At 40.3% G+C, this 16,029-nt stretch overlaps 1 protein-coding gene across 2 annotated transcripts in view; it reads right to left on the minus strand.

The window, feature by feature from the left end:
• chtf18 (CTF18, chromosome transmission fidelity factor 18 homolog (S. cerevisiae)) overlaps window positions 1–16,029 on the minus strand; it is a 110,875-nt gene that overhangs the window by 4,016 nt on the left and 90,830 nt on the right. For both annotated transcript variants that reach the window (XM_072559368.1, XM_072559367.1), the window contains exons 19-20: window positions 13,604–13,751; window positions 8,907–9,023 (exon numbers count right to left, since the gene is read on the minus strand). In XM_072559368.1, coding sequence (XP_072415469.1) covers window positions 8,907–9,023; window positions 13,604–13,751 — 265 coding nt within the window. The remainder of the gene's footprint in view (window positions 1–8,906; window positions 9,024–13,603; window positions 13,752–16,029) is intronic.

Raw genomic sequence — 16,029 nt, forward strand, 5'->3', positions numbered from 1 at the left:
AACACCAGCACCCCCACATCATCACTACTATATATATGGCTTAGGAACTCCTGATAAGATATTAAGATGCATTCAATACTCAGCTACTGGATTTCATTCACCTTAATGGAGGGCAACCTGCAACATCCTTCCACTCTGTCCACCACTCCACCGACTTTTGCATCATCTGCAAATTTACTAATCCATCCACCTATGCCTACGTCCAAGTCATTTATAAAAATGACAAACAGCAATGGTCCCAAAGCAGATCCTTGTAGCACACCACTAGTAACCGGACTCCAGGCTGAATATTTTCCATCAATCATCACTCGTTGCCTTCTTACAGAAAGCCAGTTTCTAATCCAAACTGCTAAATCACCTTCAATCCCATGCTTCTGCATTTTCTCCAGTAGCCTACCATGTGGAACCTTATCAAAGGCTTTGCTGAAGTCCATGTATACCATGTCAATTGCCCTACCCTCATCCACATGCTTGGTCACCTTCTCAAAAAACTCAATGAGGTTTGTGAGACGTGACTTGCCCTTGACGAATCCAAGTGGACTATTTCAATCAAATTGTTGCCTGCTAGATGATTATAAATCATATCTCTTGCAATCCTTTCCAAAACTTTTCCTACAACAGACGTAAAGCTCACTGGTCTATAATTACCTGGGTTATCTCTACTGCCCTTCTTGAACAAGGGCACATTTGCAATCCTCCAGTCCTCTGGTACTAAACCTGTAGGCAATGACGATTCAAAGCTCAAGGCCATCTCCTTAAAAATCCCATCCGGCCCGGGGGGCACTTACCTACTTTCACACCTTCTAGAATTGATAACACCTTTACTAACCTCAATCCTATCAAGTCTAATAGCTCGTATCTCAGGCTTCACCTCTACAATATTCTCCTTTTCCTGAGTGAAAACAGATGAGAAATATTTGTTTAGCACCTCTCTGATCTCCACAGGGTTCACATACAACTTCCCACTTCTGTGTTTGACAGGCCCTATTCCTACTCTCGTCATCCTTTTATTCCTCATATTTCTATAGAGAGCTTTAGTGCTCTCCTTTATTCTACCTGCTAAAGACTGCTCATCTCCCCTCCTTGTTCTTCTTAACTCTCTTTAAACCCTTTCTAGGTACTCTGTACCTTTCCATCGCCTCATCTGAACCATCTTGCCTCAACATCACATAAGCCTCCCTTTTCCACTTAACAAGAGATAGAACTTCTTTAGTGACCAAAGTTCAGTTATCTTATCACTTCCTCCTTGCATGACAGGGACATACCAATACGCAATATCTGTTCTTTAAACCAGTTCCACATTTCGATTGTTCCCATCCCCTGTATTTTGCTGCCCCATTTTATGCATTCTAAGTCTTGCCTAATCACATTATAATTACCCTTCCCCCATCTATAACTCTTGCCCTTTCTATCGCTAAACTAAACGCAACCGAATTATGATCACACTCCAAAGTGCTCACCTATCGCTAAATCAAACATCTGGCCTGGTTCATTGCCAAGTACCAGATCCAGTGTGGCCTCCCCTCTTGTTGGCCCTTCAACACGCTGCGTCAGGAAACCCTCCTATACACATTGGACAAAAAGTGATCCATCTGACGTACTAGAGTTTATAGCATTTCCAGTCAATGTTGGAGAAGTTAAAGTCCCCCATAATGACCACCCTGTTCCTTTCACTGCTGCCTAGAATCGATTTGCCAATCCTCCCCTCCACATCCTTGGAACTTTGTGGAAGCCTATTAAAAAATCCCAGCAGTGTGACCTCTCCTCTCCTGTTTCTAACCTCAGCCCATACCACCTCAGTAGACGAGTCCTCATCAAATGTTCTTTCAGGCACCATTATACTGTCCTTGACTAACAAAGCCACACCTCCCCCTCTTTTTACCATCTTGCCTGATCTTAATGATAGCTCTAAAACCTGGAACCTGCAACATACATTCCTGACCTTGCTCTAAGCATGCCCCACTAATGGCCACTACATCGCAATGACCACAATGGACACAAATGCTCGCATAGAATAGAGAAGCAGACTTGATAAGCCTCAGTCTACTACTGCTCCTCTTTATTGTTATTTGAAATACTGCACTTCCAACAACCTGGCCTTGACTTTGTACTAATGACACTGGTGTGAGATGTGAAGTCACAACCTTCTGACTCAAAGGCGAAACTTCAGTCTCTTGAGATACAAGTGAACCAATAGGCGAATGATCCTACACACCCCACTCTGCTGCTCATGCTACTTGAAATGCCCTTGCAATTTGTTCAGTTGTACCAACTAATGCTGGTATCTCAAAGTGACAGTATCTTCTCAAAACAAGGGATGGCCAATAAATGCAGCATTGCTGGTGAGAGCCACATCCTGAGAATGAATTTTAAAAATAGGCTCTCAACACAAATATCTTGCAAGTTTTTTTTTGCATCCTTTCTGCACACAGTAGTTGAAGCTGACATGTATACCAAATTGTTTGATCTAAAATTGAAGTGATTACTGAAAGATTGGAAGAGTAAGTACAAATCGTTTAAATGTCAGACAGAATTTCCTTACATGCAGCAGAATACTAAATACAAGAGCATTAGTGGTCAGCTGTCAAAATGTTTGAAAAGGAGAGCAAGATTACTAGAGAGAAGCTTCAATTGTCATAAGCCTTTCTTCATCCATGACTTGTAATTAGTATCTGTCAATGGCACAACCTCCTGGGAAAGAATTTACATCCAGGATCCTTTGCATCAACATGCTGATATCCTGTTCAGCAAGTTCGAACTTGCTCCAATTACTGGTTTTGACATTACACTTTTGACGGTTACTTTATGATGACCCCACAATATTTTTCAGGATTATGTTTTGATCACAAGAACTGCACAATGTGTTGCAGCAAAACAGAAGTTAAAAGTCCTCAGCAGAGACACTGCGTAGTGAGACACAGCTTCTGACTCAAATAATCAGATATAACCAGAGATCAATTTACCCAGGGCCATCAGTAGTGTCAAATTTGTTTCAAAGTAGGATCATCAGTGGATGGTTGTAAACGTTCCTAGCTACAGAGTGAGATAAATTAGACAGTTTCCAAAGAATCACAATGGACCATCTCCTCATGTGCTGCATAGTTATTTTCCCCTTGAAAATAAAGGATTTTCCTGGGGTCACTTTCTATGGATTGTAGTCACGAGTGGTAACCTTCTGAGATGGAGGTGAAACCAACTACAAATACCACTCTATTTTCAGGCTGAATGTCAATGAAATTAAATACAGGCAAAAATTGTAAGGCGTCACTCATACTAAACTGGAGTGAAAAATCAGGGAGAAGCACAGCTCATTATTCAGAACAAAAATGCTGTAAAAATTAACAAATAAAATTACAATTTTAGGAATTGTGAATCAGCACAAGTTAACAGTACAAATAGAGAGGTGACAACAAGCTGGTGGCTATAACACAATCAGATGAATGGTTTGAAGGACACGCTGCCAATGAATGTAATGCATTCTGACTAATTTCATTAGCAGGAGCTGTCACTGTCTGCGTCCAGGAGGCCTCATTGCAATTTAAATTGTTTTTGCTCTAATCACCATGAACTGTTGGATTGCTGCAAAAATCCCACTAACTCACTGATATTCTTTGGGGAAGGAACACTGCTGTCTTCATTTGGCCTGGTGCTTTTTGACTCTGACCCTATACCAATGTTGTTGAACACCTAACTGCCTTCTGAACTGGCCTGCCAGACACATTAAATGCTGTAAAACAGGGAGTGCAGGGGCTAAAGAAGGCCTACTTGCTTGAGGGAAATGAGCTACGGGCAATAGGTTTATGACACTTGCAGCCCAGGAATGAATTTTTAAAAATTACTATGCTTACAGTGTCAGATTGAAGCCATTCCTGCATTATTTCAGCTCACTCAGTCGTGCATTTTAAGAAATGTCCACTCTATGCTGGACGTAAATGTCACAGATTTAAATAGGACACTTACAAACGTGAGCTGCAAGTGTTTACAAGACTGCACTCAGCACATTCTCAGTGCAAATCACAGGGATAAATGAATAGGACACAAAACACAGCTGCTATGCTTTAGTAATTATGAGATTATTAAAGTAATGAAGACCCAAATCTGCCAACAAAGCCTATGCTGTAATACATGATTCATTCTGCCTTTCTACACCTGTGATCAGTGAACACAACAGTATGCTTAATAATATGGTAAACATTTTGCATCAAAATATTCCCCATGAGCTGAGGGCAAGCAACTTAAAGGGAAGGGGAGAGAGGGAACAGTGCATAAAGTTCAGGCTGGCACCACAGTTCAGTACTGAGGGAGTGGCACACAGTGCCATTCTTTTAATGAGCATGTAAATTGGCATCCAGCCCAATAGACATTAAAGATCACACAACAATACTCAAAAGAAAAGTTGGGTTTCTCACTACCCCTTTCAGAACATCCTGGGCTAACCTTCCTCCATCAAACTAAATTTTTAAAAAAAGTGTATCTTCTCATTAGTCACCAGGCTAATCTTTGGGGGAATCTGAACAACTGGCAACTGCGTCATCCCACATAACAGTCACTGACTTGCAAAGCAATTTAATGTGTTTTTTAGATTTTTTTTAGATTACTTACAGCGTGGAAACAGGCCCTTCGGCCCAACAAGTCCACACTGACCCGCTGAAGCGCACCCACCCAGACCCATTCCCCTGTACCTAACACTACGGGCAATTTAGCACGACCAATTCACCTAACCTGCACATTTTTTGCTCTGTGGGAGGAAACCGGAGCACCCAGAGGAAACCCACGCAGACACAGGGAGAATATGCAAACTCCACACAGACAGTCGCCTGAGGCAGGAATTGAACCCGGGTCCCTGGCGCTGTGAGGCAGCAGTGCTAACTGCTGTGTCACCGTGCCGCCCACCAATGTATCACATTCTTTTGGAGAGCTGCAATAAGTACAAGTGTAAGTCTTTCTTAAGGTGATAAAAGAAATGTATAGGCATGTCAGGCTGGGAAAATCCTCAAAATGAACAATATGTCAGTCAACTGATGACAGAAAATCCATTAGTATTTCCTGTTTGTAGTTAAGATTTATTACAATCATTCATTCAATGATCTCCCACACTTCCTTTCAGAAAAGAGTTAAAAGACATACCATCCTATGTTTGAAACACAGAAAATGCCTGCTTTATGGATTCAAATCTTTGAATATATCAGTGCCTTGCAGAGTGAAGGAAGAAATTCTGGAGAATGGGGGACCCAGAGAAATTTGGGGAAATAAGAAATGATCAGATCTTTTCCACAAAGATGGATAATGAGTAAATAATAAAGTGGGATAAGAGAGCAGGAGGAAAGAGAGAGTGTAGTGTTACAAAGTGATCAGTAGATATGAAGTACAGGCAACAAAAACAAGAGTAATTCAAAGGCAGTATGGGCTTTGTTCCACCTCCAATACAAACAGAAATGGAGCATGATCTGTCTATTGCCTTAGCCATAATAAAGGACGTGGAAAGAAAGCCCCTCTTTATGGGCACAGGCAAAGTTTCCCATTACCAACAGTATGTGGGAGAGACTTACGTTAAACAGTGGCCTTTGAGTAACAGGGGAACATGGGGCTATACATGCACCAATCTTTGAAATAACAAGGCATTTTGAAAGAGATATTACAAAAGCATTTGGGATGTTCAACCTCACAAACAGAGGCATTGAGACCACAAGCAGTGAAGTTAAGAGGGATCTAAATAAAGCCCTGGTTAGAATAAACGAATATTATGCTCAGTTGGAGTATCACAGAGTTATACAAAACAGAAAAGGCTCTTTGGCCCATCAAATCTGCCCTGATCTATCTACACTAGCTTCCTAGTGTCCTGCCATTTCATTAAATACTCCCTCATTGAGTACATTCATTGAGCATCTCCTCCACTCTCTTAAGTTCCTTCTCAACTTTCCTGGAATACTAACTAGAACTGTACAGAGGTATACAAGATAATGAGAGGCTTAGGAAAAACTGTGCTCATTAGTTGATGATTTAGATTTAAGACATTGGTTAAGGGATGAAGCTGAAATGCAAGGATGAACATTTTTACACACCGAGTGGGAATGAATTGGAAATTGCTGCCCACGAGAGTTAAGCAGAATGATTTCAAAAGGAAACTGAATGGATACTTCAAGAAAATAAATTTACAGGGCTACACAAATAGAAATGGGGCTGAGGTTGGAGAGAAATGTTACTGACTAGATGCTCAGTGGCAAGCTGGCATAGATCCAATGGATCAAAATAGCTTCCTTCCGCACCATAAATAACGATTGCAATGGAAAAACCATGGCTTTTTGTTATATTTGAAAATAAAGGATGCTGACTGAAGGGATTGTAATAAGACATCACTACTTAGGCAAGAGCAAACAAACAAGCTGCATTGGAAGACAACAAATTGGGACGTTCCACCATAGTCTGAGTTAAGGGGATTCAACTTTCCAATTGACACACAGACTAGTGGCTGAAATAGGAATTGTTGAAGCTTCAACCACATCTTTTGCAGGCAGATCAATGTCTTCACTCCTCAAGGATATGTATTAAGTTGGGTTTTACTGGGAATTACCCCATGTAGAGGCATAGCCACATATAATAAAATGTAGTGGGATTGGAAACCAGCTGAGGGCTCTGTAGAAATTCCAACAGAAGAAGAGAGGTTAGCAAGATTCACACCAATAAATGTAGACATGGAGGTAACACAAATTGCAACAATGGACCTGTGGATACGTCCGTGTGCTTAGTCTTAACCAAATCAGTCAGCAGGGGGCGATAGCATGAAGTGCACTGTTGAGCAATAAACTCAATCCTCTTGCTTTTAATGAAGCAACAGGAATATAATTATTGGCCCTTTTAAATAAACATCAATCCTTAGTAATGCTGGCATTTTCACGATGAGATCTAGCCTGGTGCTGAAGTTAAATCAAAGGAAGAATTTTCAAATGCTCACTCAAGCCCAGGTGTTGCCCCTGATCAGGCCCCTAGCGTGTCCTGTGTGCTCTCCAGAGTACCTCTCCATTACTTCTACTGTTTTGACAGAAAGAAGCAGTTGTTAGTTACTCTGCTGTTAGCTCTAGCAACGCTTGAAGCAGCTGGCAGCCGATTTTGTCTCTGGGGGTAAAGACTTCCTTCCTTGGCAAACTACATCAAACCACTATGGACCTCCATATTCTATGGCACTCACTACTCCCTCACCCAAAAAAGAAAACATAGGTAATGTTACCGATGAGGTTACATTGAGATTTGGAGCAACAAGACAGACAACTTTCCAATAGATCAAATTTGGTCAAATGCAAGTTCCATACATGGCACAGAAACCAGTTCTGATGAAAGCATATAAAACATTAAATTTGTTTATTTCTGTAAAGATACTACCGGACTTGATCAGTACTTCAAGCAATTTCTGTAATTATTTCAGATTTACAATAACTTCCAACAAAGAATCAAGATACCATTAAAGGATCAATGTTCCTCTGGAGGCATCACAACCCCCATTATTCACTACTGAGAAAATCTCTAACTTGCTTTTTCAAACAATAACAAAAGTCATACACAAAACCAGGAGAGTTAAACAAGGGTAACAGCATTCAGTGTTATGCAAAGATTACACCAGTATCAAAGTGGATAACATTGCCTATTTCTAATAATGGCCAGGATTTGTTCACTTGAACAGGCTGAGTTTTTGCACCTCAATCAAATAGGACTCAGTTATGAGCATGATCTGTGAACATTGACAGTGTTCTCAACAGTGTGAATAACAGGAGCTCAATGATACTTGCATCCAGTGTCTAAACAAATTGGGTTCTATTTAACAAATCACCAATCAACTGATGCCCAGACTGAGAACAGTGAACTCAGGACCTTCCCGGTGAGAGATGTCCCAGATTCAGAATTTCACCTCAAAGTTAATGAGGGCGAACTTCAACTTGGGACTAGTGATAAGAAACAAATGAATGAATCAGCCATTGATTTTACAGCCTGCTCCATTTTCATTTCCATTGACCTGCATCTTGTGGTACTTCAAGGGTGAATTTCACTTCCTACAGAAATAGCCTGATCTCTCAGTAACAGACAGCGCCAGAGAGAGGTTGTCTTGTATCCATGATTGCTATTATTCTGACCACTGACTTATCTAAAGCCCAGTGATACAAGAGGCTGTGTTTCGTTCATTAAAAATAGTAGACTACAAGTTATCTCAGTACTTTGGAGGCAAACAGGATATATTCTTGAAAAGAAAAAGGTTTGCCACTGCTCATTTGCATCTCCTCTCGCTGCCCTGGGCCTGTTTATAGGTGATGGATAGCAATAGCCTCAGTAGGGAAAATTAAAAAGATCTGTAGATCTAAAGAATGTGTTTGACTCTGCACAGGAACTTCATCTCATTCATAATGTTGACCATGGATGCTATTACTAATGGCTCTTCTAGTCATGATGTGCTATGGTTAGTACGGAAAACTGAAGAGTAATCTAATAGACTCATTTAAGATTACAGAAGAGTTTCATGGTGGATGATGTGGAGAAGATACTTTCTCCTGCAGACAAAAGAAAGACAAAGGTTTTTCAGAAGAAACATCTTTATCCACAGAGCAGTTAGAAAGTATAACTTGCTGTCACAGGGAGGAAGATAAATAGGAAGGAGATTTCAGGACAGGTGACCAAAAACTGGTCAAGGAGGTACACTTAAGGACTCTTGGAGAGGTATAGGAAGCGAAAGCCAGACCTGACAGCTAAATGCATGGTCACTTTGTGGAGGAGAAATTAAAATTGGTAATGCACAAGAGGACAAAACTGGAGCAATGCAGAGATTTAGTTTTGGCGGGGGTGGGAGGAGTTACAGAAGTTCAAGATTTAACACTTTAGGTTGATGATGCTATCCATTCCGAATTACCTTTGATGAACCTTACCTTTTCTTTCACAGACACAGACTTGAGAACATTTTCCAACGTCTGTTTGTGATTCTTCACACATGCTTTTGAACTTGTATTGCTTTCACTTGTTTTATTTTTGACTTCAACAGCTTCCTGAAAATAGAAAATGCAAAGAACAAACAACCCAGGATTAAGTAACATATTCAGAATTGCACCTGCCCCAAAGGTTATCCTAGTTTTGTAAAGTCAAAAGGTTTGCAGGAGAAAGGAATGAAGGAAGACAAAAACTGAATACTGAAGGTTTAACAAGCATTTTCACTAAAGAAACTAAAGAACATTATAATTTGCTGCTCTGGGCAAACTGGGCATTGAGCCAAATAAGACTAGGAATAACAAACAAGGATAAGGTGAAAATGGTGGGTGTTACAGAGAGGGGAATAGCAGTAGTGGAATTCTGAATCTTGATAGGGAATTCTAGACAATTCTAGCTCTCAGTAGCTGTTGTTAAAAGGGGTATGGCTGTGAAAAAAGGGCTAGATTGGGAGAGAGCTTGGAGATGCACACTTCAGACCGTAGCCAATGCAAGGCAGAGTTTGGTTTGCAGGAGGTAAGGTTGGAGGTTACAGAAATGAAAGGGAATTAGGTCATGGAGGGATTTCAAAAGCAAGGATGAGAAATGGGGTAGGATATAAGCAACAGTTCCAAACTGGAGTTTGATGACAGGATGGGAGGTTGCAGAGACAACACTAAGGTCAGGTAAGGTAGAGAGTGGATTGTGTTTCTGACATGTAACCAGTAATCTGGGTACCGAGTGGTTAATAGAAGCATGGTTTCCTCAGACATTTTAGACACTAAAGAGCCTACAAAGGTGGCTAAGGTGAGGTCATAAGCTCTAAGACTGGTTTAACCCATGCTCAGCACAACATGCCATTTGGTACAAGTACTGAGGCTTGTGCTAGGATTGTTAAGAGGCTGAAAGCGAATTAACTTGCCTGACGGAGCTCACTAAAGAGCTGCACCACTCCTTGGTGACTAATGGTTCAACAAATGGCCTCAAAAGCTGACTGGTGGTAGAGGATTAAACAGGTCATGGCTTCTTACAATCCATGTTGATGCTTGGGCGCATTTCTATTGTAAGTCTGAAGCGAATTTCAGAGGCTTGTTAGGAAACTTTTGGGGAAGGTGTGTCATTTTTTGAAATTCTCCCAACAGTTCACTTCAAAAAGTGAAGTCTTATTGCACACGTTATAGAAGGCATCAGAGAAACAGTAGGACAAAGGGAAAACTTGGTCATGACCATCCTACTAACAGGCTCAACTACCTGGTGTGGGTTAGGAATGGCAAAAGGATACAAGGCCAGGCCAAGGCAGGGGAGACAGGTTCTTCCCAGCCACTGGAAGTAGTTTAGGGCATTTCACCTCATCTCAACCTGCTGTATCAGAACCTCCAGCGGTACATCCAAGAACATGTACACCTTCTTACTCGGGGTCGCTTAACTTTCCTCAACCCTTGTGCTTGAACGATCGATTTTAACACATCCATGCAAGTTAAAATTTTGTTAAACAGCAATTGAGTTAAGAACTTCATGCTCAAACCAAATTTATAAACAAATGTGCCTCATCAGCAGAGCACACTTTTGGTTCTTGCTTTTACTGTTTCACTAACATCCTTTAGAGAAGGTTGAGTCTGTGATTAAGAAAGCGGATGCAATGTTGTCTCTTATCTCAAGAGGGTTGGAATATAAAAGCAGAGATGTACTACTAAGACTTTATAAAGCTCTGGTTAGGCCCCATTTGGAGTACTGTGTCCAGTTTTGGTCCCCACACCTCAGGAAGGACATACTGGCACTGGAACGTGTCCAGCGGAGATTCACACGGATGCTCCCTGGAATGACAGGTCTAGCATATGAGGAACGGCTGAGGATACTGGGATTGTATTCGTTGGAGTTTAGAAGATTAAGGGGAGATCTAATAGAGACGTACAAAATAATACATGGCTTTGAAAAGGTGGATGCTAGAAAATTGTTTCTGTTAGGCGAGGAGACTAGGACCCGTGGACACAGCCTTAGAATTAGAGGGGGTCATTTCAGAACGGAAATGCGGAGACATTTCTTCAGCCAGAGAGTGGTGGGCCTGTGGAATTCATTGCCACGGAGTGCAGTGGAAGCCGGGACGCTAAATGTCTTCAAGGCCGAGATTGATAGGTTCTTGTTGTCTAGAGGAATTAAGGGCTACGGGGAGAACGCTGGCAAGTGGAGCTGAAATGCGCATCAGCCATGATTGAATGGCGGAGTGGACTCGATGGGCCGAATGGCCTTACTTCCACTCCTATGTCTTATGGAAATCTGCCATTCCTAACTGGTCTGGCCTACGTGTGACTTCAGCAATGTAGTTGACTCTTCAATGTTCTCAGAGCAGTTGGGGATGGGCAATAAATGCTGGCCGAGCCAGTGACACCCATATCCCATGAATAAATTTTTAAAAAACCTTGGTTTCTTAATTTGCTGAATCGAACGTGATGCTGAGGTGAGAACAGTCTGATTCAGCTGGAGACAGCAGCCAAGGGGGAAAGGGATCTGTGAAGCAGGAGCAGAGTTTGTGATGGGGAAGTTATAAGTAAAAGTTTCAAACCTCTCAACGTTTAGTGGGAATTGTTTATGGACTCTATTTATTCTTAGGTAGACGGATATACTTTGTCATGATGATAACAGTGAGCTAATTAATAGGACTTGTTTTTCCCACATCACACAAACAAGAATCCTTCAGGGAGTTATAGTTCACCTTCTTTCATCTAACTTTAAACCCACAACTCATGATGTCAGGTACCAATCTCGAAAGACTTTACTAATCAGGCACAATACACCCTGGGAGACTGCCATAAGTCACTAAAGAACAATATGTTGCTCAGAAGGTCGATCTTATATACAACAAAAAAAAACAAAGCCCTTCAACATAAGCACAATAAATGCAAACTTCTTTTCATGTGCAATGAAAGTAAAGCTGATGCAAGAATACAGAAATCATTGTTTTATTTTAACCTTCAAGTAACTTCTCGTTTTTTGCTGGTCCCAGTTTTCATTAATTCTTAGATTCACAAAACTCTTACTTCCTCCCCTTTTTATTGCCATTGCTTCTACTCTTTAAACTCCCACACAGCCTCTTTGATCAAGAGAACGAGAGATGGTCTCACTGAAGAATTTAAAGAGATTATAGGATAAATAGATTTCTTTTCCCTCAAGCTGGAGAATCTAGAGTACATGGACATTGTCTCAGGATTAAGGGGTCACTAATTTAAGACTCAGACGGCGGGGAATCTCTGGAAATCCACACCCGAAAGGGCTGCAGATGCTTCAATGTTGAATATGTTCAAGGGCATGATAGCTCGATTTCTGTTCTTTCAGAAGATATGGATAGCAACCAAAAAAAATGTGTAGCTGAGGGAAATTAGTTATGATTGCATTGAATGAAGAAACAGATTTGAGGGTCTCTGTGCTTTGCTCTTGCTCCTACTTCCAGTGTTCTTATGTGAAGTTCACAATGTTTTCCATAATTTTCCTCTAAGTTTCTGCAATTATAAGGCAAGAACACTGACTAAGACATTGTGGTATTTGTATTGCTTTTTAATGTTAGAAACAATTGATACTTTATTTGGAAGATCATTTGAATCTAAGTTTTGTAGCTTTGTTAATTCATCTCTTTCACATTTAGTGTTGATGTGGAGATGCTGGTGTTGGACTGGGGTGGACAAAGTCAGATGTCACACAACACCATGTTATAGTCCAACAGGTCTATTTGAAATCACAAGCTTTTGGAGCATAGCCCCTTCGTCAGATGAAGGCAATCACTTCATCTGACTAAGGGGCTATGCTCCAAAAGCTTGTGATTTCAAATAAACCCGTTGGGCTATAACATGACGTCATGTGACTTCTGACATTTAACATTAATCCCGGCTATTGTTAATGCAGAATGTTTTATCATTTGCTTCACATGCATCTGTTAATTTAGCCCATTTCTACTGTCAGCTGCCTGGATTGTGATCTCAACTGATCTGAGATTTTGAAATACCCCATTAGCTATATTTTTTCAAATAGTGAAACCAACCTGCCACGTTGTACAATCGACACTCTCAGAACAGTTTAGTGGGGAATTCTTTTAAAAATCTTAAGAAAAGGAAGTGGCGTTATTTGATAAACTGAAAGACAAATCTATTGCAAGAACATAACTAAATGGCAATTTCAAATCTGCAGATGACCCAGACTGTTCAAACTGACCAGTTGGCAACTGGAGACTTGGGCTAAATTTGAACTGTGCCCATGCATCAAGATTGACAGTAATCACCACCTCCCGAAAATATGTTATGAACAAACAAAAATAGCATGAAAGTGAAAATTAGTTCTTCCTATTTGGTTCTTAGCAGGGTTATAGATAAGGATGGGGTACATTTCTATTTCTTATCAGCTTTATTTCTATATGTTGTAGAAAAGGTTTGATGATCATTGTTACAAACATGTGCCTTACATTCTCTTGGGTTTACATCAGTGATACAATTGTATGCATTCAGAGCACGATCTTTACAAAAGGATGTTCCCCTTCTTTGCCTTGAATTCATACCCTGATTCACGTCATGTCATATAGTCATACAGCACGGTAACAGAGCCTTTAGTGTAACCAGTCCATGCCGGCCAAAATCCCAAACTCAAACATTGACAACAGGACTCTCAACACCTCTCTCACCTTCTTTTCCATGTTGCGAGAATTCAGTAAAGCTTCCACGCGTCTCATCTTTTCCAGTTCAATCTCACGGGCTATTAACTGCTTTGCCTGGTAAGTCATCGGCCTTCGTGCAGGAAGTTCAGGAAACCGGCAAACATCTTCTATGTTGCTGTAATTGAGGAAGGAAAAGCCAAACAGAACACAGGAATATTATAGTGAATACAAGCAGCGAAAATCCTATGGGGCAATTAACATGTAGGTCACTGTACATTTATGCATCAAGTTCCTACAATACAACTGCTGGGTTTCTCACTGTTTTAATCTGAGCATCCCCAATTTCGTTCACTAAACCATTGGTGCTACACCTCCAGCTGAAATGACCCTAAATTCTAGAATTCCCTCCCTGATCTCTCTTTTTCTTTAAAAAAAAGTCCTTAAAATCTACACATTTAGTCATGTTTCCTAAGACTGCATTTCCTCAAGTGGTTCAAAGTAATATTTTATCTGATTACACTCCTATGGAATACCTTTGAATGTTTTCAAAGTTAAATATACTATGTATTAATGTGAATTGTTGTTTATTTGCTTGGACCTATACTTAATAACAAATTGATTCAGCATGTATGAACACAATGGCAAAAAAAAATTTCACAATAAAATGTTATATAGCAGACAATTCGCGTCTTTAAAAACCTTCATACTACAGCTAGTAGTGATTCACTGGGTTAAAACATATGACTAGAGTTTTTGGAAACCCAGTAGCTGATCCTCAGACTCAATGGACACCTTAACGTAACATCACAAGCTAAATGTTCTGCAATATTCTGGCCCTTAATATCTATGAATGGAAAATCATGGTCAAAGGCCTTCAAATTTTTTTGATTAAGTGTAAACTGTGCGTTTCAGTGGTTGTGGCATTCAAGAAGTGGAGAGATGGGATCACAGCAAGTTAAATAACATTTTTCAAGGTGGCTTTGTGTTGCTTGCTGAAAACAAAACCTTATTGCTTTCAATATGTGAATCCACAGCACATCTATAACAGCACATCACAAGTTAATATGATGTAATAACCTTGTTAAAGCTGCAATCTTACTGCACAGTGAGTTTAATGTTCTAGATGTTGCATGCTTAGACATGGACACATTGCCATGCAGACCTCTGATGTGTCTGGTACTGATCCACAGTTCTTTCACACTGGTCAGCTGTACCAACTAGTAGTTCTTGAACCCTCAAGATAGAATTTCAACTGCACAAACATGCTCTAAATAAAATCAGGATTACCAGCAAAACGTCTTGAAAAATAAAGTTGGATTTAAAAGCTAGGTCTCAAGTTTCATCTCAAAGCAAGAATGAACTTGCATTCACATAGCACATTTCACTATGCATGAAATACTCCTGAAGTGAAACCACTGTTGTAGAGTGGAAAGTTATTTGCACAGACAATAGCAATAATAATGACAAGACCATCTGTTCCAGTACTGTTTGCTGAAGTATGAATATTGATCATGACTTTAGAGATAATTCCCCTTTTCTTCAATACTATGGGACCTTCTACATCCATACAAGACAAGTCTTGATTTAATATCTCATCCAAAAGATTGCCCTATGTTTACATTAAAAAAAATCCAAGCAGCAAGATACAGCCAAGTGGAAATTATATACCACCGCCTGTTCATAGTCAACCTGACTCTGGGCTTGACAGTACTTCCTCCCAATTTTTCGACACAGCAGTTCCACTAAAGTATTTGATCAGCATCACATTGCGGTTTCCTGAAATTTTCTGTGGGCAAATTAAATTAGCTGGCATTTTGTCTATGTTACAAACACTGACTACAATTCAGAAGTAACTCATTGATTTTAAAGGATTTTGGAACGATCTAGGTTTGTATTTCTAGAGTAACTATTTCTAATACAAACCTATCATTTGAGTGAAATCATCTAAAATAGACAATTTTCAATGGTGGTCTCTATTAATATGGGCACAGCACGAACTCCAAACCAGTCACGTGCTTTGCCTCATCTGAGAGAGTGACAAATAAGAAACATATTGAGATTTTATAGCAGCATTGGTCTGCAAGCAATATCACAGTCTAACCACAGCGAGATAATTGCTCAGCATGTCCATAACATGCAAAAAACTTGGGTTTCTTGTTTTCCTTCTCATGCCCGGCGGCAAAGAGAAGCTGTCACACCCTTGAGAATAGAAGATGAATGAATCTGGTTTCAATGGGAGGCTCGAAATAATTATAGATGATAGAGTAGGAAGGAAGCTTCCAAAGCCAGATGGGACTGTGTCAAATAAGGAAAGATAACCTTGAAAATTCATAGACTCAGACATTTGCATTATAGAAGGAAGGCGTTAGCCCATAATGGCCACAATAGCCTACAAGGATCTGACTACATTAAACCCATTTTCCAGCTGTTGGTCATAGCCCTGGAGGCTATGG

The sequence above is a fragment of the Chiloscyllium punctatum genome, chromosome 40 (genome assembly GCF_047496795.1).
Source record: "Chiloscyllium punctatum isolate Juve2018m chromosome 40, sChiPun1.3, whole genome shotgun sequence".
Taxonomy (NCBI): domain Eukaryota; kingdom Metazoa; phylum Chordata; class Chondrichthyes; order Orectolobiformes; family Hemiscylliidae; genus Chiloscyllium; species Chiloscyllium punctatum.